At 35.0% G+C, this 22,844-nt stretch overlaps 1 protein-coding gene and 1 long non-coding RNA gene across 7 annotated transcripts in view; both read left to right on the forward strand.

The window, feature by feature from the left end:
- STXBP5 (syntaxin binding protein 5) overlaps positions 1-22,844 on the forward strand; it is a 183,217-nt gene that overhangs the window by 137,536 nt on the left and 22,837 nt on the right. For all 6 annotated transcript variants that reach the window (XM_045865709.3, XM_064598198.1, XM_045865708.3 and 3 more), the window contains 4 exons: positions 12,851-12,901; positions 19,150-19,389; positions 20,861-21,230; positions 22,453-22,618. In XM_045865709.3, coding sequence (XP_045721665.1) covers positions 12,851-12,901; positions 19,150-19,389; positions 20,861-21,230; positions 22,453-22,618 — 827 coding nt within the window. The remainder of the gene's footprint in view (positions 1-12,850; positions 12,902-19,149; positions 19,390-20,860; positions 21,231-22,452; positions 22,619-22,844) is intronic.
- On the forward strand, positions 928-9,862 carry LOC135365623 (uncharacterized). Its single transcript, XR_010413802.1, has 2 exons — positions 928-3,613; positions 3,755-9,862. It is a non-coding gene; the product is annotated as an uncharacterized LOC135365623 (long non-coding RNA).

Genomic DNA, 22,844 nt, shown 5'->3' on the forward strand with positions numbered 1-22,844 from the left:
CTTTTTGTCATGCCAGTTTTTATATTTAGAGTTTTTGGGACACATGTTAACTTTATTCAGTTTTTCAAACTTAGGTTAGTTACACAGTTACACAAAATAATTATTTTGCATCTTCAGAAACTACTCCTCTGTTTCCTATTTCATATATAATTTTGTTTGGTTTTGGTGGAACCTTTCAGTGTGGTTTTTAATCCCAACATAGATACAAGGAAAACTCACTTCTCAATTTTTTTCTTCATTCAAATGGAGACTGCTCCATTTTAGACTATAAAGTTTTTACAGTTAAAAAAATGAGTTTCTCTCTCTACATTAGTGTCTAGTTTTATAATGAGAATTATAAAATATGCTATTGAAAAACACCTAAAATATCAGTGAAATATCAAGAAAAAAATACATAGAATCTCCTGAAGACCTCTCTGTCAAGACGTGTTTTCTGTGTAAAGTTTATTGTGTCAAAAGTGCTAGGATTCCCTTATTATGCAGCCATCAAAAGGAATGAAATCTTGCCATCTGCAATGACGTGGATGAAACTGGAGGGTATTATGCTGAGTGAAATAAGTCAATCAGAGAAAGACATGTATCATGTGACCTCACTGATATGAGGAATTCTTAATCGCAGGAAACAAACTGAGGGTTGCTGGAGTGGTGGGGGGTGGGAGGGATGAGGTGGCTGGGTGATAGACATTGGGGGGGGTATGTGTTATGGTGAGCGCTGTGAATTGTGTAAGGCTGTTGAATCACAGACCTGTACCTCTGAAACAAATAATACATTATATGTTTAAAAAAAAAAAAAAAGAAGATAGTAGGGAGGGAAAAATGAAGGGGGGGGAATCGGAGGGGGAGACGAACCATGATAGACTATGGACTCTGAGAAACAAACTGAGGGTTCTAGAGGGGAGTGGGGTGGGGGGATGGGTTAGCCTGGTGATGGGTATTAAAGAGGGCAAGTACTGAATGGAGCACTGGGTGTTATACGCAAACAATGAATCATGGAACACTCTATCAAAAACTAATGATGTAATGTATGGTAGTTAACATAACGAAAAAATTTTAAAAATCCTAAAAAAAAAAGAAGAAGTGCTAGGATTCCTTTAGGGGTGCCTGAGTGGCTCAGTTGGTTAAGCATCCAACTCTTGGCTTCAGCTCAGGTCATGATCTCAGGGTCATGAGATCGAGCCCCACATCGGGCCCCCACTCAGTGGAGAGTTGGCTTGAGATTCTCTCGCTTCCTCTCCTTCTGCCTCTCCCACGTGCTGTCTCTGTCTCTCTCTAAAATAAATAATTTTTTTTAAGAAAATGCTAGGATTCCTTGAGCATTCTGAGCTCAGTGTTTCCTACCATCCAGTCCTGTACTTGCTCTGAAGTATCCTAAGCCTCATAAAATTATCACCTCTCTCTTTCTCAGTCGACAAACATTTTTAGCTTCAACTATAATTGTAGTGATACGGTGGCCTAATAACGGAGGGCATAAGAATAAATCTAGACCCTCAAGATTGACACTAGTAAGAAAGCCACCTTGCTTGGAAGGCTAACTGAAATGTCTTGGCTCCAAAACTTTGTTTCTGCAGCTTCACCTTTTCTTTGATTGGCAGTAATTGCTGCCAGTATTGTAGGGTTGAGGTGCAAAATGTCATTCCTTAACATTCTAACCCAAGCTTGGAAAATCAACGCCTCTTTTACTGCCCGACAGTACAGCTGAGATAGCTGAGATGATAACAGTTTTTTAAAAAAATATATATATATATATACTTAACAATTACAACTTTTCTGACACCATGCCAGCCCTTTATAAGTAATATTTCTTATTTAATCCATTCAGTGTAACTACAGTGAGCTACCTACTATTACTTCCCTGTTTTACAGATGAGGAACAGAGAGGTAGAATGTAAGTAATGTATCTGTTGGTTACACAGCTAGCGAATGACAGAGCCAGGATTCCCACCCAAGTAGTCTGACTTCACTGTTTGTCCTTTCAACGCTGTACTACTATATTAGTTCTTAAGACAATTTACTAAAGTCTGTAAGGATTCAAAAACAAATCCATTGTGTGATTTGTAACTAGATATTCTGGCTATGGCCCTGTTCTATCTACATAGTAACCTAGGAAAAAAGATGTTTCCTGTTAAGTTCTGCCCTAGCACCAGATCATGGTTGTGTTGGTACCTATTACCCAAACATAATATACAGTGCCTGGAAGTCTACCTTCCTCAAAGACCAGACCCAAGCAGCTACAGCAAACAGTAGAGCCCCTAACCCATCTACCTAAAGCCTAGCTTCCTTGTTTCCTGGCTGACAGCTAACTCAGATGAATGAGGCTGACAGTGACTTCCTTGTTCATGCCTAAGAACAGCAGCCTCAAAAGGCATAACTTTAGTCTTGTGAGTTTAACAGCAAAAATATAGCAGAATATAATGCAGTTGCAGCATCCCTAAAGAAAGGTGCATGCATGTAATACACATACGGAGATTGGTTTTGCCTGTTCATACTTGATGATTAATTTTTGTTAGTAAAATCTTAATGACCACCATTTCCAAAATCAGTCTTTCCTGTAGTGTTAACCATTTCTGTAAATCATTTAGAAAATAAGAGTAGCTACCAATTTTTAATTTGCTTATTATTTATATTTTATATAAAACTTTGGAAATATAAAATTCTGTAAAGCTTTTTGTTGTTTGTAAAAAATAATCCTAAAATGTATGTCTTTTTTAAACTGTTAATCAAATTTTTCATGATACCTTATGAATAAAATATGGTCCAGATGCTAGCATTGTTTGGTAGAGTTTGAAACTATATGAACCTTTTCTGAAGATTGTTAATTCTATTTCATTGATTCTATTTCATTGTGAAAGTAGATTTCTAGCTGGATTCTATAGTCTACAAGCCCATATCCCATATTATTACTAATTTTCATATAGAAGAAATGATTACATGAAGCTGTGAGGGGGAAATAATAACTAGAGATTAAAATATAAACATTCAAAAATACAGTAACTTAATGAGCATTGGGTCAAAACAAGTAGAAAACTTGGCTCCATTTAATGAGCACCTCCCAAGTTCCAGTCACTATAGATATTCTTCAGGTGGTATTTGTAAACCTAGGGAGGATTGTACCTCCATGGTCCTTTTAATCTCTCAGATTCTGGGTTAGGACAAACATTTTTCTGGGTTAGCAGTTTCTTGGGTAATGACTAATTTTCTTTTCTAGCAAAAACTGAAGTAATTTTTGAAGTCAATTTAAATGAAGTCCCAGTGTTTCCTTTTTTAAATTAAAGAGTTCTAATGCAACTTAAATAGGTTCTTGGTCATTATATTCTAAATTACTAATTCATTAAAACCTACAATTTTAAATCTGCTCAAGCCCCCTTATTCTTCAAGAAAAGAGATTGAGCCTCAAAGAAGTTAAGTTGCACATCCAAAGTAATGTTTCACAGTAATGACCTGGTCAGGACCAGAATCCAGGTCTCTTGACTTGACTTGATTTTACTATAGCATGTCTCCACTCTCATGCTATAAGTTCTCTTTTTCTTGTGCTGTCTTCCCAATTCTTTTATATTTACAAGTTGAAAAAGAAATTCTCAGAGGTCCATTTGGAGCCTGCAATGTGAATAAAAAGGTATGTATCAAATTAATTAAGTAGAATTTTAAGTTAGAAAATTATTCTAATTCATTATAAAACTCAGATTAGTACTGATATTTCTACTTTATATTCTATACTCAATACTCAATCCCAAATGTGTGGCTGTTACCTCTATAGAAGTTCATCTTTATATTTAATCCACAATATGGCTATTGAAGAATAGAAGATCATCTTGAAAGCGATGATGAGTTCAAGTGTGTAGTAATACCATTTTTACAGGTAAAATTACTCTTAATTTGTGAAGAACTAAATTTCACAGTCGGGTACTTGACAACCGTTATACAAGTCTGAGGTTTTCTAATGAATTCTTTTTCTTTTTTCAGGATGAATAACATCTGAATGTATTCATCAGTATGGCATAATGTGTATTGGATTTTAATTTTATTTCAGAATGTATTTTCTATCAAATTTCATAATAAAATCTCAGCAAGGTCTGTTTGTCTTTTATATCACAGTACGTCCTGTGGATGCATTTCTTTTTCCATAGAACCGTCTTTTTCTTACATTGGAAGAATGTAAAAAGATCTTTCCAGAAATAACTTATTGTTTGATTCCTAATATAAAGTAAATTAATCCAAATTAAATTACTGAAATAATTTCTTTGTCAAGTATTGTTCACGAAGATGGCACTGAAGGCAAAAGAAGGAAGCTGCTGACCCTCCCAAAGCTGAAGCCAAAGCAAAGACTTTGAAGGCCAAGAAAGCAGTGCTGAAAGGTGTTCACAGTCACAAAAAAGAAGAAGATCTGCACATCACGGCATTCCGATGGCCCAAGACACTGCATTCTCCAAAGGCAGCCCAAATATCTCAAAAGAGCACCCCCAGGAGAAACAAGCATGACCACTATGCAAGTCCCCCTAACTACTAAGTCAGCCATGAAGAAAATAGACAATAACACAACTTGTGTTCATTGTGGATGCCAGGGCCAACAAGCACCAGATCAAACACGCTGTGAAGAAGGTCTTTGACGTTGTGGCCAAGGTGAACACCCTGATTAGGCCCAGTGGAGAGAAGAAGGCATATGTTCAACTGGCTCCTGACTGTGATGCTTTGGATGTTGCCAACAAAGTTGGGATCACCTAAGCTGAGTCCAGCTGGCTAAATCTAAATATACATTTTTTTAACCAAAAAAAAAAAAAAAGGTGGCATGTTCTACCATTATTTGCTGTATTAGTTTGCAAGTAGCTGCCGTAACAAAATACCAAAGATTGGGTGACTGAAACAACAGAAATTTATTTCCTCTAGAATAGCTCTGGAGGCTAGAAGTCCAAGATCAAGGTGTTAAAAGGTTTGGTTTCTTCTTGGCTTGCAGATGGCTGCCTTTTCATTGACTCTCATATAATCTTCCTTCTCTGCAGGTGCAGCTGTGGTGTTTGTGTGTTTAAATTTCCTCTTCCCGTCAGATGAGATGAGGTGTACCACTAATGGCCTCATTTCAGCTTAATCACCTCTTTTTAAAAGCCCTGTTTCCAAATACCTCAAATTCTGAGGAATTGAAGGTTAATGCTTCAACATACAAATTTTGGAGGAACAATTCCGCATATAACACTTAGGGTTTTGTAACATCTTTTATTCTGTAGAAAATGCTGCAGAGTTTATTATGATATCCTAGACATTAAGTTTTACGAATTTATGGGAAGCAAATAGAAATGGGAAAAATATTGAAGACTAAAGCTATAAGAGTTCAAGAATTAGAAGAACGTGCTATAGCTGAATCTTTAAGAGAAACTTTAAAGATTCCCCTTCATTTCAGGTAATGGATATGTGTTCCATATTTCAAAAGTGATCTATTTGATGAATAGGCCTGTGTTTAATTTGCCCTTTTTTTCTTTATTTGTGAGAAAATTCAGCTTCTTTCTGTAGAAGTAAAATTCCATTGACAGTTTGTGTTCATTTATTTATTCATTCATCACCATGCTCATTGACCACACATTGTTATACACATACACAGATGCAGTATTTTGCAAGATAAATATTATCTCCAAACTCATGGAATTTATATTCTAACATGGGAGATAAACATTGATAGGTATTGATATTATTAGTTCTAATTGGCTATTAAAATATTGTGTGATAAGTGGCAAGAAGTTCTACTTCGTCTCACTTGCCCTTGGATTCTTTGCCATATCTCATAAGCTGATTTTTAGTCTTGTTACTATTCTGATTTTTAAAATTTAATATGCATACATTTCAACATTTTGCTTGAAAAGAGTGGTATTGGTTCTCTGCAGGTGGTGGAAAAACTGATATTGTCACCTCCTTTTAATTATTGAACCTCATAAACAAAGATTTGGTTTTTTGGCATCTTCATACTGCCATAATAAGTCCTTTTACCTGTTATTCTTGGTATACTGTTTCTGATAAAAGTCACATTCCAAAAAGCAGAAATTATACTTCTGTTTTCCTTTCTTTTAAGAAACCTTCCCTTAGAAAAATAAGATGTGGAACACAGTAGATGGAAAAATTAAAGCAAAATTATAAAACAGCTACCTAATTTCAAAGAAGCAATATGAATCTCCATAATTGAGAAACTTTACAAAGATTTGTACAGTGGCGAAGAACTGAAAAGTATCAGCCATGACAAAACTGTCATCTGTGGTACAGGGGTCCAAGCAGTGCTCTTGAGATTTGTTTCTCTCCTTGCTGTTGAAACTACCATTGCAGACATGATTTGTGATCATGCATCACTTCATTTATTCGTACCAAGCAAATGAAGCTCTTTACTGCTTACTCAGCCAGTCAGCTTGATATCTTCATTCCAGTTTATAAGAAGGGAGTAGAGACTCAGGTTTACAGCCTGCCAAGACATATCTCTGATACCAGTTTTCTTCAGATTGAAGAAACTGTTGTCATTTCCGTCGTTTCTGCTGTGGACAAAGGCATAAGAAAAGAGAGCTAGTTTATAATCTCTAGTGACAAAAGATTTCAAAACTAGGAAGATATTGAGTACAGGGAGCAAGAGTTGAAGAAGAGAAAAACAGACAACTTAAGGGTCTTCCAAGAATGCATTCAAATCTTATGTCTTCAGTTTGAAAGCCTCACTGGGAGTTGAGTAACTTCAAAGCATGAGCAGAAGTTTCTTTATACATGCAATGAAATCAGCTGACAAGGTAACTGGGTTGGCAAGTGCTTCTGAGACTCCTAAGAAGTAAAAATATGATCACCAAAAATTGCTGGATAAAGTCTACAACTGCTTCATCCACAGAATTATACTAGGGTACAGAGTATATGCTAGGAGAACTGATCTGCCTCGTGTGGACCTGCCATCAAGGAGGTTGACTAAACAGACCTGAAAACAAGTATATTCCCTAGAAGTCACAAAATTAAAAGATAAAAATATATGGCCTAAATTTCAACTTTAGATCTTAGGTTTGGGGCTTAGCCTCCCACAGAAAACAGCTGTGAAACTAGTCAAAATATATCAGCTCTTTCTAGGCGTTGAGCAACAGGCAAGTCTAGGGCTGCCATCCTTGAGAGAAAGGAAGAATACAAGGTGAGCTGCATGACCTCCTCGGGTTTCTGTGGTGGAACAGTTTCCTTTTGCAGGGCAGGGTGGGTGGAACTCAGGAGGAGCTGCAGTCTCATCAAGCTAAGGAGGCAGAGAGTGGCATTCTGGGCTGCTAAAGTGACTAGAATTTGTGAGATACTGTACTTGAGAGGAAGGAACTTCACAGAGGAGATTTCCTAGAGTTCTGGGGCTGGGGGGGGTGGAGCTTAAATCAGGTTCAACTCCAGGCTAAAGCTATACCTGAGCTGGGCAAGACTCTAAGGCCTAGCAGCACCCACCTGCTATGAGTCTGAGAGCTGGCAAGGATACCAGCAGTCATGCAGGGCCCGGAATTGTTGCCATTAGACGTTGCTGAACACCTTGGTCATTCTGGGTATCCCAGAAAGGCCACTCCATAAGAGTAAGGATCACTTCTTAGCATAAATGCCGTATCCTAGAACTAAATTCAAACTGAAATAGACCTACCCTAACAAAGAATAAAACCTGATAAAACCAAGGATCCACCAGTAATTTAACAGCAAGACAGAGCAAAGCTCAACACCTACTAAGATGCATGATATAATACAAACTCCATTCAACACATTATCCACTCTGCCTAGTATCCAATCAAAAGTTCCTAGGCATGTGAAATAAAGATTCAAAATCAAAAGTAGAGAAAATGTGACCCATAATTAAAAATTAAAAAAAAATTAGTAGAAACAGACTTAAAGATGACCTAGATGCTGTAATTAGCTAAGGATTTTTAAAGCAGCTGCTATAATGTGTTTTAGTACTGAAAAGAAAAAAAAAATGGTCACAATGAGTGAACAGATAGAGAATTAGAGAATAGCAGCAGCAGCAAAGAGAAAATAGCAACTTTATAATGAATAAAATGAAAATTCTAGTACTGAAAGTTCAATATCTGATACAATAAAATTACCCAGATAAGTCCCTATCCCGGGATAGAAACTACAGAAGAAAGGGCTATGGAACTTGACAGCAGATAAATACAAATACAGTGTGGAATGCCGAGGATCTAAATCCTTCCCCACCCCCTCCTTTTGCTCTTCCCCTTGCCATAAGTGTTCACAAAAAATAGAAAGTTACATTCAAAAGTAGGCAATAATCAGTCTGGCTTTAGATTTCTTAGCTACACACAATGCTATAAGAAAATGGGACAAATTGAGTTTTGAGGGGATATAGTTGTAAGCTGGGACTTGTACATGTTACCAAATTTCTCTGATCCCTGTTTGTCTTTGTTTTCAGCTAAACAAAAGTTTGTAAAATACTATGTTCATATGCCTTTCTTTTAAACTTAAAAAAAAAAAGCTACTTCTTAAAGACATACTTTAGAAGACCTTGGGGTTTGGGGAAGTTGTACTAGAAATGATTGTCCCCTATGGAACGCTCTCCTAAGGAAATAATCAAAATATATGAAAATATTTTTGTACATTTTTATTGCCTTATTTATTGGAAAACTTATTGTTCAGTAAGTGTTCGTATAAATAAATATGCAGCCATTAACATATACTAACAACTGAGGAAAGAAAATGTTTCTTTTAGTAGTGGAAAAAAGTAGGATACAGATTTGTATATTACATAAAATGGATATTAAAAAGCAGGAAATATGCAAACATCTTGCCTCTTGATTATGGGCATTTATGGTGGCTATATTTTCTGTTTCTATATTTTCCAAATTTTCTGTAAAGAACACACAAGTCAAAAAAGCTTAAAGATAAAATGCATATGTATGAGAGGACAGTTAGAAGATGTTAATCTATTAATGCCTGTGAATCTATTGATTAAGACTGTGTTTTTCATATAAAAATTCTAATTTTATACATTGAAGAAAAAAATGTAAGCTTTAAAATATTTGGGAAGAAGATAAAGAACATTGTCCCAAGTGAAGGATGCCTTACACAGAAGTTTATACCATGTAATTTCATGCATATGAAGTTCTAGAATAGGCAAAATTGATTGATGGTGAAAAAAAAAATCAGAACTGGATATTTCTAGAGATGAGGACAGGATTGGGAAGAATATGCATGACCTTTCTTGGATGTTGATGAATTTCTATATCATGTTAAGGGTTTGAGTTACATAGGAGTGTACATTGTCAAAACTCAATAGGTATTTAAGATTTGTTCATTTGTATGTAAATTTTACAGCAAAAGAAAAAATACTGTCAACAAACGAGTGGGGAACATACAGTTTTGTGAAAATGTACGAAGTCTGAGTTACTCCTTGCTGGCTTTATCTTTTACCCTGGAACATGGGTGTTCCAGGGTAAAAAAGTTACAAGTGCAGTGTACTCTAATTGGCACCTTGTGCATGCATCTGTTAGTACTTGGTACATTGCAGTGGAGTTATTTCATTCCTCCAAGGGGCTGTGAACTCTTGGAGGGCAGGAAATCCCTGCCTTCTGGCACGTGGCTGGCGTGTGCCCAATAAATATTTAATAGGTTAGTAAGTATCCCTCTGCCTTTGTCTCCACCTCTACATGTAACAAAAATATTTTTCTCTTCATTAAAATTATTAGTTCTGTATCTTTTTTATAATATTAATTGGTAAGTGGAATTAACACAAAATAACAAAGGTTAATATTTTAACATTGTCATTTCAAGTTCTTTGTTCAAGGAAATTGCTCAAAATTATATCAAGGTGTTATAGCAGTGTGGCTTAAATATTTTGAACACTGTGATTGAGTTTGTGGTCAGGTTGTGGGTCTCCAGTTGCAAAGTGTTCAGGAAAAAATATTAGACCCCATAATTAAATCATTTTGTGACATTTATAGTGAAGTCAGAAAATCTGCCTAGTCATTTTTGTGTGTGATTTTAACCTCAATAAAATGTCAAAATTAGACCAACTGAAGAATTATTTGAAAGTTGGTTATATTCAGTTTTTTTAACATGATAAATTAAGTAGTGCTAGACCAAAAAAAAAAAAATTGTATTTTATGGGAAAGATTAACTTAAATTTTTTGAATATTTGAGAATTCATATAAAAGAATTTCTAGTAGAAAATCATGAAGGAGATTGAAAGCATACATTTAAGAAATTCAAAAGGAAATTTCATGCTAGTGAAATTTTTTGGCAGAAATATGTATATGGTTACTGAGTGAAAACTTCAACAGATACATTTCTAATTAACAAAATATTTACTTAATGTAGTCTGAAATTAATGAGGAATAAATTTGATCTAGCTTGTAAATTATTCACGTTATTTCTCCTTTGTTATGTTTAGCTGTATGTTGAATTTAGTTTTTGAAACAAACAAGGTTGAATTTACAGTGGTGCATACCATTCTATACTTAATGTCCTAAGGTTTTTTTTTCCCCATTTTCTTGTTTTAGTTACTTGGAATATTATCATAGAATTAGAATAAAGGAACGCTGGGGCGCCTGGGTGGCTCAGTTGGTTAAGCGACTGCCTTCGGCTCAGGTCATGATCCTGGAGTCCTGGGATTGAGTCCCACATCGGGCTCCCTGCTCAGCAGGGAGTCTGCTTCTCCCTCTGACCCTCCCCCCTCTCATGCTCTATCTCAGTCTCTCTCTCAAATAAATAAATAAAATCTTTAAAAAAATAAAAAATTTAAAAATTTTTTAAAAAAGAATAAAGGAATGCTGGGTTGTTTACAAGTGTATTAATAGCTCATTTGTATAGCATTTTGCAGTTTATTTAGAAATCATATTTCATTTATTATTAATAACTAACTTTTATCAAATCCATATTGTGTGTCAGGTATTATGCTCAGTGCTTTGCTTACATCATCTTGTATAATCTTCACAGCTAGGAAATTGGCATTATTATCTATCCTCATTTAACAAATGAGGAAATTTCAGGTTTAGAGAGGCAAAGTGATTGGCCTAGGGTCACACATCTGGTAGATGCTTGAAGTGGATTCCCCCTAAGGTTTGATCTGATGCCAAATCCAGTCCTAACCACTAGACTTTACCCTTCCACATTTTACGAACCTAGATATTGAAGCTTGTTCAGGGAATGTTTGTTATGAACTAACTGCATATGCATACTGGGTTTGCTCAATTAGTTTTGGTTCCTATCCTGAAGTTTCTTTTAGTCTAGGGACCTGGCTGTTCAAAGTGTGGTTCATAGACCAGCAGCACTGGCATCTTCTGGGAGCTTGTTGGAAGTGTAAGATCTCAGGCCCTAGTCCAGTAGTATAGAATCAGAATCTGATTTAACAGGATCACCAGGTGATTGGTGTGTACTTCAAGTTTTTGATAAGCACTGGTCTGAAAGAATAACTGGATCAAAGCAGAGTAGTCTAGAGAGGCATCCATACCATCTGATTAATGTCTTTAGACTCTACCAGACTGATTTTATACTTCAGGTAACATATAATATTGTATAGATACTATTTATCAGTCTGTGTACATTGTACCCATGGTATTTGGTGAAAACCTCTTTGAATTCTCTTGAAAGTGTTTAATATTGCATTTTTAGAAGATGGTTTTGGGGGTATAATATCTTCTAATTTTAGGGAATTGTATATTAAGTATGATGGCAACCATTTATATGAAATCAACTAACCACAGATTTCATTGGCTAGTTTTGTTTTGTAGTACATTTTATCTTTTAACTGATACTGATTATGTCTGGGTGAAAATGGGATAGGACTGATTGTATATTTGACTCATTCTTGATTTTTAGAGGATGATGATTAGATTGATGAAGCTTAGAAATAAAAACTTGAATCCCCCACCCCTTCCCAGTTTGCCTAATGCCTCTTTCCTAATACTGGATTTGTCATTTTTTTAGATGTGGAAGTTATATACTATGACTGGATTTCTCTTTGTTTACATGGCGCCCTTATGGACTAGCAGGGTCTGTGCTTTAAATATTTCTTAACAGCCCAAAATTTAACCCAATATATGCATTCATGTATTAACAAACAAGTGCTTGTTCAAAATTGTGCATAGGAAGCACTATTCTGTTACGCATGCATTGCCACTAACATGATATAGTTAAACAACTCCTAACTCTAAATCACTTCCTAGATTGAGGCAGTAACTGACTTTGAGGATGGAAAGTGAATTCCGAGTAAGTTTATACAGAGGCTTTTTTATTCTGGTGCAAAATAGAAATTGACATATAGTTTACATTTTTGTAAATACCATAATTTTAGATTGGCATGACTTTGTTTTGTTTGTTTTGCACTGACATGTAAATAGAGGTGTTAACTTGTATCAAGAATAGGTGAATTCTCATAGTTGTATGATGTAATCAAATACTTAAATTTAATCTTAGAAGGTGTCCTATATTCTAGAGATTAACTTAAAAAATGATGAACACAGTAGCTATGAAGATGAGGAACTGGAAAGATTTTATTATATCAACTATCCAAACTCCGTCTTCTGCCTCTATTGTCCTTACCTGCAACACCTTCCTTCTGAGAAATGACTCTACTTCTCTTAGAAAAGCCTAACCCTTTCCTGTGAGCCTAAGAAATAATTAACAGTTAGAATTTAAAAGCTTTCTTGAAGTAACAGCTTCAAGCACACAAAGATATTACATCAAGTAAGTACAAACTTTTAAAAAGTTGAAAACAAGATTTACTTTCAACCTATAATATTATTAATCATATTTTAATTATCTTAGAATCTAGATTTAGTAATAAAATCATTTACTTCTATCTGGAGGAGAGTTAGTATTAACAAATAAGAATCAAATATTCTTCAGAACTTTAAAAATGCGTTTTATTTTTCAGCAAAGATGTCAAGGAAGTTAAGCTTGCCTACTGACCTAAAGCCTGACTTAGGTAAGTAAAATAAATAAATGAATGGGGTGCCTGGGTGACTCAGTTGTTGGGCGTCTGCCTTCAGCTCAGGTCATGATCCCGGGGTCCTGGGATCGAGCCCCTCATCGGGCTCCTGCTTGGCGGGAGGCCTGCTTCTCCCTCTCCCACTCCCCCTGCTTATGTTCCCTCTCTTGCTGTGTCTCTCTCTGTCAAATAAATAAATAAAATCTTTAAAATAAATGAATGAATGAATGAATGAATGAATAAATAAAATCCATAATAGTTAAACTCCCTTCAAAGGGAAGACAAGGAAATCAGAAGATTTAAAATTACCATAGACTGGATTTTTATCAGAAATCAAGTTTAAAATGACTAAGATGTTTAAGGATTAACAGCCTCTAGAATGTCATCTATAAATTATAAAAGATTATAAATTCAAGCAAACCAAAATAATATATTTTCTCAGCTCTCATACTTTATATCTAAACAAGATTTGGTATAAGACTAAAATTTGTACAATTTCAGATTAATTTCTGTTAGAAGTTGTTATATCCCATGTAACCATCTGAAAACTTGCTTGAACTTTATAATTTATAAACTTATAAGAATTTAACTTTTTCACAGTAAATTAGTTTTCTGTATTACAATGAATTCCTCATATCAAGAATCATTATTTTTGATGATAAGTTGGGAATATTTCTTTTTCTATAGCACTTTCTATGCAACTAATCCCCTAGGAAAGCAGAATGAACATATTCACACATTCCTTTTGCTTTAGATTCAGCTCAAAAACAGCTCCCTGATATCACAGAATAGAGACAAATAACATTTCAGTAAAGATAAAAAGCTTGCAGTGTTTCTTTTTAAACTCACTTTTTTTTAATTTCAGAAATTTTGATGGTCTTTAATGAAATAAAAAGTAGGCTGACTGAAGATGGTTTCACCCATCTTTGTCTTAGAAATATCTAGATTTCCTCCCTTACATTTGCTTACCCTTGTCATCTCACTATTTATTCTCTCAATTCCTTAACTGCCTTTTTATGCATAATGCAAATTTAGGTATTGTCCATTTCACCATACTAATTTTAGCATTTCCAAATCATAGTCTTATCTCAGTTATACCGATAGAAGGTATATAATTATCAGTGAGTAGGCATAATGTCTTCCATTGTCAGCAGTACAAGTTTCCATTCTTGAACATAGGAAAAACAATTTCATAGAATCCTGGTAGTAGGACTGGTGTTAAGGGAACAAGAATTAATCCTAGAATATCAGATATCATATGTTTTGAGAAGGGAATAGCTCCCTTTACTATATAAATGGAAGATGTAATTTGACATTAAGTGTATCTGAGGGGCAGTTTTCATCAGACTCTCAAAGAGGCCCGTGATTTTAATAACACTAAATACTGCTAGTTAAAATGTTTTTGTACCTTCTAGTATCTTAAAAATCTGAGAAAACACATGGAGAAAAGTACTTTTAAAATAGTAAAAATACTGTATATTAATTATTTTTAAAAAGAATATCACACTTACATTAAGTAATTTAATCAGTGGGTATATCCCATACTTGTATAGATCATCTTTATTCAGTTCATGTTTTAGCTTACATGCCCATGTATTTCAGTGCCCTAAGCCAATTACAACTGATTGATACATACCTTGGAACAGTCTCTGTGCTGCTTAAGTAATTTCCCTTCAAGTCATTGTACTGCTAAACTATTTTCTGGTAGAGATTCTTAGCCAGCAATTGTTTTACATTGGCTGGGGAGTCAGTGGGGAAAAACAATTCTATTGACAGCTCAAACTACCAGATATTCCTAAAGCAGCTGAGGCTGTTGGACTACCCTGCAGCTCTGGAAGCTTCTGTGACTAGAATTCACTTTGGCTTATGAGGAAATCTTGTAACGCTGCACTTTGTAGCTTCACCATCCTAGATTCCATGGCCCAGCTTCAGGAACCATGGGTGATATTGTTAGGCTTCTGATGTTACTTTTCAAGTGGCAACAACCAGAGGAATAAAAATCAGACTTTTATACTTTAATGTGAATTAGTTTTTTGTCCTAAAGTTTACCCTGACCAAATTCAACTCTTGGCATGATGTTTTGACTGGGGGAATAAAATATTGTTGCATAAGGCTCTCTATGTGGGAAGGAAAGGGTAATATATAGAAGTAGAATGTTCTAGGCATCCAGAGAGTAACATGAAAGCAATGATGTGACAAGCTTGTAACACCTACAGCTGGATAGAGGCATTAATGACAAATTTTATCTGAGTTAACAGCTTCCAGAAACCTCACATGTTCAAATATATTTTTGTATTTAAAGACTGAACTTTAATTCTCAATAATAACCAAGCCCTCCCCTTTATTTTGGTGGTTTGACTAATCCCATGTCTACCTGGAGTTGCTGGAGAAAGTTTTAGACTTGGACATGACACAAGTCCTGACTCTTCCACTAATTATCTTTGTCATCCTGGGCGAGTTATTGTTATTGAATCTAAGTGTCTATTTTATTATTCATTAAATTGTGATGATAATACTTTTCACTTGTTATGTGGATTCAATAGAATAATAAATAGAAAGTGTTATGAAAATGTGTCTTACATAGTAGGCCTTGCTTAGTGGTAGCCATTTTCATTTCTGCTCTTCTTACTAGAATTAAAATTGAAATTTCTAGTCCATTTGTTTAGCTTGCCCAGTTTCTAAAATTTAAACCACAAAGATCCACAACATCTGACTTAACAATAGTCAGTACAAGTTGTAATTCATGAACTGCTAAAAATTCTAACTTGTTTTCAAACAGTTCTAGGCAAATAGAATTTTGTAAGTTTAGGATTGATTCTGATTCAGTTCATTTTCACATACTGATCTATACTTAAGAGTTTCTTTGGTAGCTAATTTTTATAAAGAAGTCATAATAAAAATGCAGTTGTAGTTTATGAATTTTATATAGTTAAATTAGTCCATTAAATTAAAACACTGTTTATTTGGCCTGTGAATTAACATTTGAAGTAGATTGTTGTGAATCACCTATTATAATTTTAATAGATAAGAGTAAGAATTTTTACACAGATTAATTTATAATGAAATTTATATTATCAAATTTTCTTACCAAATTTTCTTTTTTAAATTTTTTTAAGATTTATTTGAGAGAGAGAGCGAGGGGGAGGGGCTGAGGAAGAGGGAGAGTGAGTCTTAAGCAGACTCTGCGCTAAGCACAGAGCCAGATGTGGGGCTCGGTCTCATGACCCTTGAGACCATGACCTGAGCTGAAACCAAGAGTTGGATGCTTAACCAATTGCGCCACCGAGGCACCCCTCAAATTTTCTTATCAAATTTTCATTGATTTCTATCTTTGTCCCTGAGTCACAACTGAAAATATATGTCCAATCACCTTGTATGTGTATGACTTATTAAAGTAACGGATATTTTATCTTTGGAAACTACATTTAAAATTTCTATTATTTGGGGTCCCTGGCTGGCTCAGTCAGTAGAGCATGAGACTCTTGATCTTGGGGTTGTAAGTTTGGACCTCATGTTGGGTGTAAAGATTACTTAAAATCTTAAAAAAATAAAGAAAATTTCTATTATTTCTAGAAATCTTTTTATAACTTTGAAAACTTTAGAGTTAGCATTTGGAATCAGTTTATATATTTAATATTACACACTCATCCAGTAATGAGCTGTTGCTTATGGAAAGTTGTTTCATTTACAGGAAATAGTTCTTTTTTGCCATGTCAAAATCTTTAAGAGGAATTACAGGCAAAAGAGAGACATTTTTAGGCACTATAGTTAGAAATTACCCATGTTATTGCCATAACTAGTAGCTTTATTATTTTCAGAGGCTAGCTATAATCAAAATTCTGTTGTATATAATTATCATTTGGGGAAATATTTGTCAATCTATTAATTTAAATTTTTTAAAGATTTATTTATTTAGGGAGAGAGCATGCAGGTGCAATCAGGAGGGGCAGAGAGAGAGGGAGACAAGCAGACTCCTCCCTGAGCATGGAGCCAGACATGGGGCTCTATCCCAGGACCCTGAGATCATGACCTAAGCCAAAATCAGGTCTGATGCTTAACTGACTGAGCCACCCAGGCATCCCTGAATTTAAATTTGATTACAAAAGCTTTTAGGTAGTATAGTTAGGATTCAATTATACCTTTTCTATTTAATAAAATGCAATTTAGAAGACTTGACGGTGTTTTTTTATTTTTTATGACACGAAGTCATTTCTTTCATGATAGCATTGAAAGCATGTGATTTGAGGACCTATTTATTAGATGTGAACAGTAGAAATGCCTGAGAATTTTAATATATCCCACAGTTGTGGCAGCAAGACATCGGTTTAGATACTTTCAACTATAGATCTGTCTTCAGCAAGTATTTATTGGATACTTTTATAAGCCAGGCACTATGCTCAAAATGACACAGCTCTTGTATTCAAGAAACTTAGAGTCACTTTAGAGTGAGTCCTAAGACAAGTCTGGAAGAACTACAGAACAAATGTACTATTAGTGCCATGGGAGAGAAAAAGCTATCAAGATTCAAAAAAAGAAAAACCATATATGGTTTTAGGAATCAAGATAAAACTTCATGAAAATGATGGTACCTGAGATGACAAATAAGCACAATCTTGACAGAGAAAAGGATGAGGCACAGGAACCAATCAGAAAGAAAATCAGAAGCAGAGAACAATGATTTACTCAGTTTTTTCCCACAAGGTCCTGAAAAGTAGGGTAGCATCGAAGATAGGGCCAGAAAGGAGAGTTGAAATATTTTGTGGAGAGTCTTAAAAACCTGAGTAAGATACTAAACAAATGAAGAGGAACTACTGAAGATTTTTTAAATAGAGGTGGTAGAATTATGACTGTACCTTATAAAATTCAGTTAAGTTGTGCTAGAACAGTGACAGAATGAAGGTGGGAAGACCACTTGTGAATTATCAGCAGTCTCCATGAATGATGAAGGCCTGAATGAAGGGTAATGGAAGTTGATTGGTAATGGAAAGAGGGAAACAACACTGGAGTAAAATAACATTGGACGTGGCATTCCATCAGCTATGTATAGGTAAAGTGTAAGGGAAGAACCAAAACTGAAACTCATTTTAAGTGTTGTTCCCTAGAACAGGGTTGTCATGAAAATAAACAGTGCCATTAGATGAATTTAGAACTTTGGAGAAATAATGTATTTTGATTTTGTATAGTGAGACATAATAGGAAAAAATTCCCATAAATTTGGAAATGCAGTTACAAAAGAAAAGAGGCCAAGGCTCAAGGCAAACTTGCAATTGGCCACAGTGAAGAAGGCAGCTAAACACAAGAGAAGGTTTAGTAGTATAATTTTGAAGTATCCCTGTCATTACAGAAAGAGTCAAGTAAAGGGAATACACCTGGTATGAAATTAAGTATGAGCCAGATACCAGTTATATGTTTTGATGTAAAATGCCTTGGATGAATGTTGATTACAGTTAAAATGGTTTTCAAGAAAAAGGAAGGCTAAATTTTTATGGATTAAAAGCTTTCATATGGACAGATTTGAAAAAAAATCTTCAGATTTGAAGGTAGAATCAGTACTTCTAAATGGATTTTTTTAATGTAAATAATTGAAAGTGCAACAACAACTTAAGATGTAGTATATGCTGGCTAACCGAACATAATAAAAAAAAAAAAAGAAAGAAAAAATGCCCACAGTTTTCTAGTTCTACCCAACCATGGAATTGCATTACCAAAGGAAGTAACAGCATCATGAGAAAAGAAGTTGGTGAGGTCTAAGATTAGAAAAGCAACCGGGATACTAACAAAGAGCCACACCAAAAACCATATAGATCACACATCCAAAAATTCACTGGAGTTACACCCAACTCACTTCTGAGAAGTGTGGATTTATCTGTTTGTATTTTATATTTAAGCAAAGGAAAAAATTATTAACATAAAAGTAAATTGTTTTGGGGACGTCTGGGTGGCTCAGTCGGTTAAGTGTCTGCCTTCGGCTCAGGTCATGATTTCTGGGTCCTGGGATCAAGCCCCACATCGGGCTCCCTGCTCGGCGGGAAGTCTGCTTCTCCTTCTACCTGCTCTGCCGGCCGCTCCCCCTGCTTGTGCTCTCTGTGACAAATAAATAAAAATCTTTAAAAATTTTTTTTAAAAAGTAAATTGTTTTTAATTAAAATATGCTATAGGTTTTGTCTTTTTGCAGATTAACTCTTTGGCCAAATTTTTATGATATTTTATAACAAGCAATCTCACAACATTTTAATTCATTTCAGATATAAAAGATAATTCCTTCAGCCGGTCACGGAGTTCCAGCGTAACCAGCATTGATAAAGAATCTCGAGAAGCAATTTCTGCTCTTCATTTCTGTGAAACTTTTACTCGAAAGGCAGATTCATCTCCCTCCCCATGTTTATGGGTTGGTACTACATTGGGAACAGTGCTTGTCATTGCACTGAATCTTCCCCCAGGAGGAGAGCAAAGACTTCTTCAGCCAGTAATTGTCTCTCCAAGTGGTATGTATGCTTTCATGCTGTACTTATGTTGAAGATCTAACTTGCTATATTTAGTAGAAGCCTTCGCTTTTCATTTTTGAATTGATCTGTGAATTCTAAAATGTAAACTAAATGGAGATGTAGTCTTATGTTTTTAATGAAGGAATACATGAATAAGATTCCAGAATATCGTTTATTTATACAGCCATTCAGGTTTTGCATTTTTTTTAACTCTAGGATCATATCTAAAATGATTACTACATTTGAAAATGAAAAAAAAAAAACTGTTCTTCTAATGCATTCTAAGGTACCTTAAAATGCTATGTTCTATAAGCAAAAGGATGGTACCATATTTAGGAGAAAAAGCAAAAAGTATTTTTTTTAAACATCATGTAGTTGGCTGTTTTTAATATCTAAATGTGAAGTCTTAAAATATGTTATCTTTCTCCTTTGAAGTATTAGGAAAAGGTGATTTAATAGCAGATCGTAAGAAAAAATTTATGACCTTCATATATTGAAAATGAGATTCAATTTCATCAAATGTATGTGGAGTCTGATAGATCTGGAAATAACTGAGAAATCTGGTTTTCATTACTAATTTATGCTGATTTAGGTAGGAAAAAAACATGATTGTGCTCATTAGTGTATCCCTTGTTTATACAGTGGACTTAACATTACTTGGAATTTAAAATTAAAATGTAATTATGATTTTAATGGTTTGTGAACTATCTTTACATCAAAGAAACAGTTTGATTTATTCATTCAGCTCAATAAATATTTGAGTATGTTGTGTATGCCTAGTTGTTAGAAAAGGTTACATAATGATAATATTCTTACTAAGCTCCTTTCTTCATAGTAAGAATGTGTATAAGGAAAAAAAAAAAAGCCTGGAAAGATAAGCCACATAAAGAATGTTCTGGTAGCCATATTAAAAAGGTAAAAAAAAAAAAAGAAAAACAAGGTGAAATTAATTTTAATAACATTTTATTTAGCCTAGCATATCCAAAATGCTGTCATTTCAGCATGTAACCAGTGTTTTTAAATTATTAAGATATTTGACTTTTAATTTTTTTTTTTTTTGGTACCGAGTCTTCGGATCCGGCATGTATTTTACTCTCAGAATATGCCACAAGTTGGACAGGCCGTATTTCAGGGGCTCTGTAGCCACATGTGGCTAGTGGCTGCTATATTGGACAGTGCAGCTCCTAGACACCATCCACTTGCTCTCACACTTGTTGGTAGTACACTTGGCAGATAGGAGATAAGACATAGTTCCAGGCATCCCAATATTTATCAGTTTGGGCATGTATTTCTGATTTCTTTTTGCGGACTCAGATACATGCTTGAAGGTTGAATCCCTTCAGTAAGCTGGTGTTCAATTTCAGTTTAATATACATTCTGCATGTTGTTGAATGTCTACTCTGTGTCACAGTTGGAATAAACATATTTGCTGTGGGGGTTAAAATACTTGTTATCTACTTATGTATTTTAGGTACTATATTGAGGTTAAAAGGGGCGATCCTGAGAATGGCATTCCTGGATACCACAGGCTGCTTAGTGCCACCTGCATATGAATCCTGGAGAGAACACAATGTTCCCGAAGAAAAAGATGAAAAGGAGAAATTAAAGAAACGACGGCCTGTCTCCGTATCCCCTTCCTCTTCTCAGGAAATTAGTGAAAACCAGTATGCAGTGATATGTTCTGAAAAGCAAGCAAAAGTCATCTCACTGCCAACTCAGAACTGTGCTTACAAGCAAAACATTACAGAGACCTCATTTGTGCTTCGTGGAGATATCGTAGCATTGAGTAACAGTATCTGCCTTGCCTGTTTCTGCGCCAATGGACATATTATGACTTTTAGGTAAGAGTTACACATTTTTAAAAAACACAAAGATGGCACTTACACCCTTAAAACATAACACTACAGAATTATATTCCACTTAAATGAAATGCTTTTGTTTACAGTCTTACACACTGAGAATTTATTTTCATTCAGTTAATAGTGAACAAGTTTATGAAGAATACAAGTCAGTTTTATCTACCTCTCAAGTATACTAAATCATAAGGTTTATAAGGTACTGCCATTTTTGCCTTCTATAATACTTTGTTCAAGACTAAAACCTACCTTGTTTATTTTTTTTTTTTAATTCCAGTTAGTTAACATACAGTGTTGTATTACTTTCAGGTGTGCACGATAGTAATTCAACACTTTCATACATCACCTGGTGCTCATCATGACGGTGCACACCTTAATCCCCATCACCTATTTAACTCACCCCGCCCATCGCCCTCCCCTCTGGTAACCATCACTTTGTTCTCTATAATTAAGAGTTTGTTTCTTGATTTGTGTCTCTCTCTCATTTTTTCCCTTTGCTTGTTTGTCTTGTTTCTTAAATTCCACTTATGAGTGAAATCATGGTATTTGTCTTTCTCGGACTTATTTTACTAAGCGTTATACTCTCTAGCTCCATCCATGTCATTGCAAATGGCAAGACTTCATTCTTTTTTATGGATGAATAATATTCCATTGTGTGTATACACACACACACACATATACACACATGTTTATATACATAGATACATACAATATACATGGAAGAAGATGTAGGTCTTTTTTTTTTTTTTTTTAAAGATTTTATTTATTTATTTGAGAGAGAGAGAATGAGAGAGAGAGAGCACATGAGAGGGAGGAGGGTCAGAGGGAGAAGCAGGCTCCCTGTCGAGCAGGGAGCCCTATGCGGGACTCGATCCAGGGACTCCAGGATCATGACCTGAGCCGAAGGCAGTTGCTTAACCAACTGAGCCACCCAGGCGCCCAATGTAGGTCTTCTTTGTCCATTTATCAGTGAGTGGACACTTGGGCTGCTTCCGTATCTTGGCTATTGTAAATAATGCTGCTATAAATAAGTATAGGGGTGCATGTATTCTTTGAATTAGTGTTCTTGTATTCTTTGGATAAATACCCAGTAGTGTGATTGCTGGATCATAAGGTGGTTCTATTTTTAACTTTTTGAGAATCCTCCATACTGTTTTCCAAAACCTACCTTATTTCTTATTAATGACTTTTTAATATTTTTCTCAAGTTTGCCAAGTTTAAGGCCTCTACTGGATGTCTATTACTTGCCCCTCACCAACATGCGGATAGCCAGAACATTCTGCTTCACCAACAATGGACAAGCATTATATCTTGTTTCACCTACAGAAATCCAGAGACTCACTTATAGTCAAGAGACCTGTGAAAATCTTCAGGTAAATAACAAAAATATTACTATAATTTCTTCAAAAGTGAAGTATTCTCTAAGATCCCTTACTTTTGTTCATCTCTTATACTCTCAGGAGTATACAATGAGCCTATATGGGAAAATCCAAAGCCTGACTTTCAGAGCATATGCTTTGAGACTTGTGACAAAGTAACTATCAGACTTTTGTTATAAGAGGGACTTATCTCCCTGATCCATATTTTTTCTACTCAGTG

This window comes from Mirounga angustirostris, unplaced genomic scaffold (assembly GCF_029215605.1).
Source record: "Mirounga angustirostris isolate CCGP_5_RB_7025 unplaced genomic scaffold, mMirAng1.0.hap1 SCAF_8, whole genome shotgun sequence".
Taxonomy (NCBI): domain Eukaryota; kingdom Metazoa; phylum Chordata; class Mammalia; order Carnivora; family Phocidae; genus Mirounga; species Mirounga angustirostris.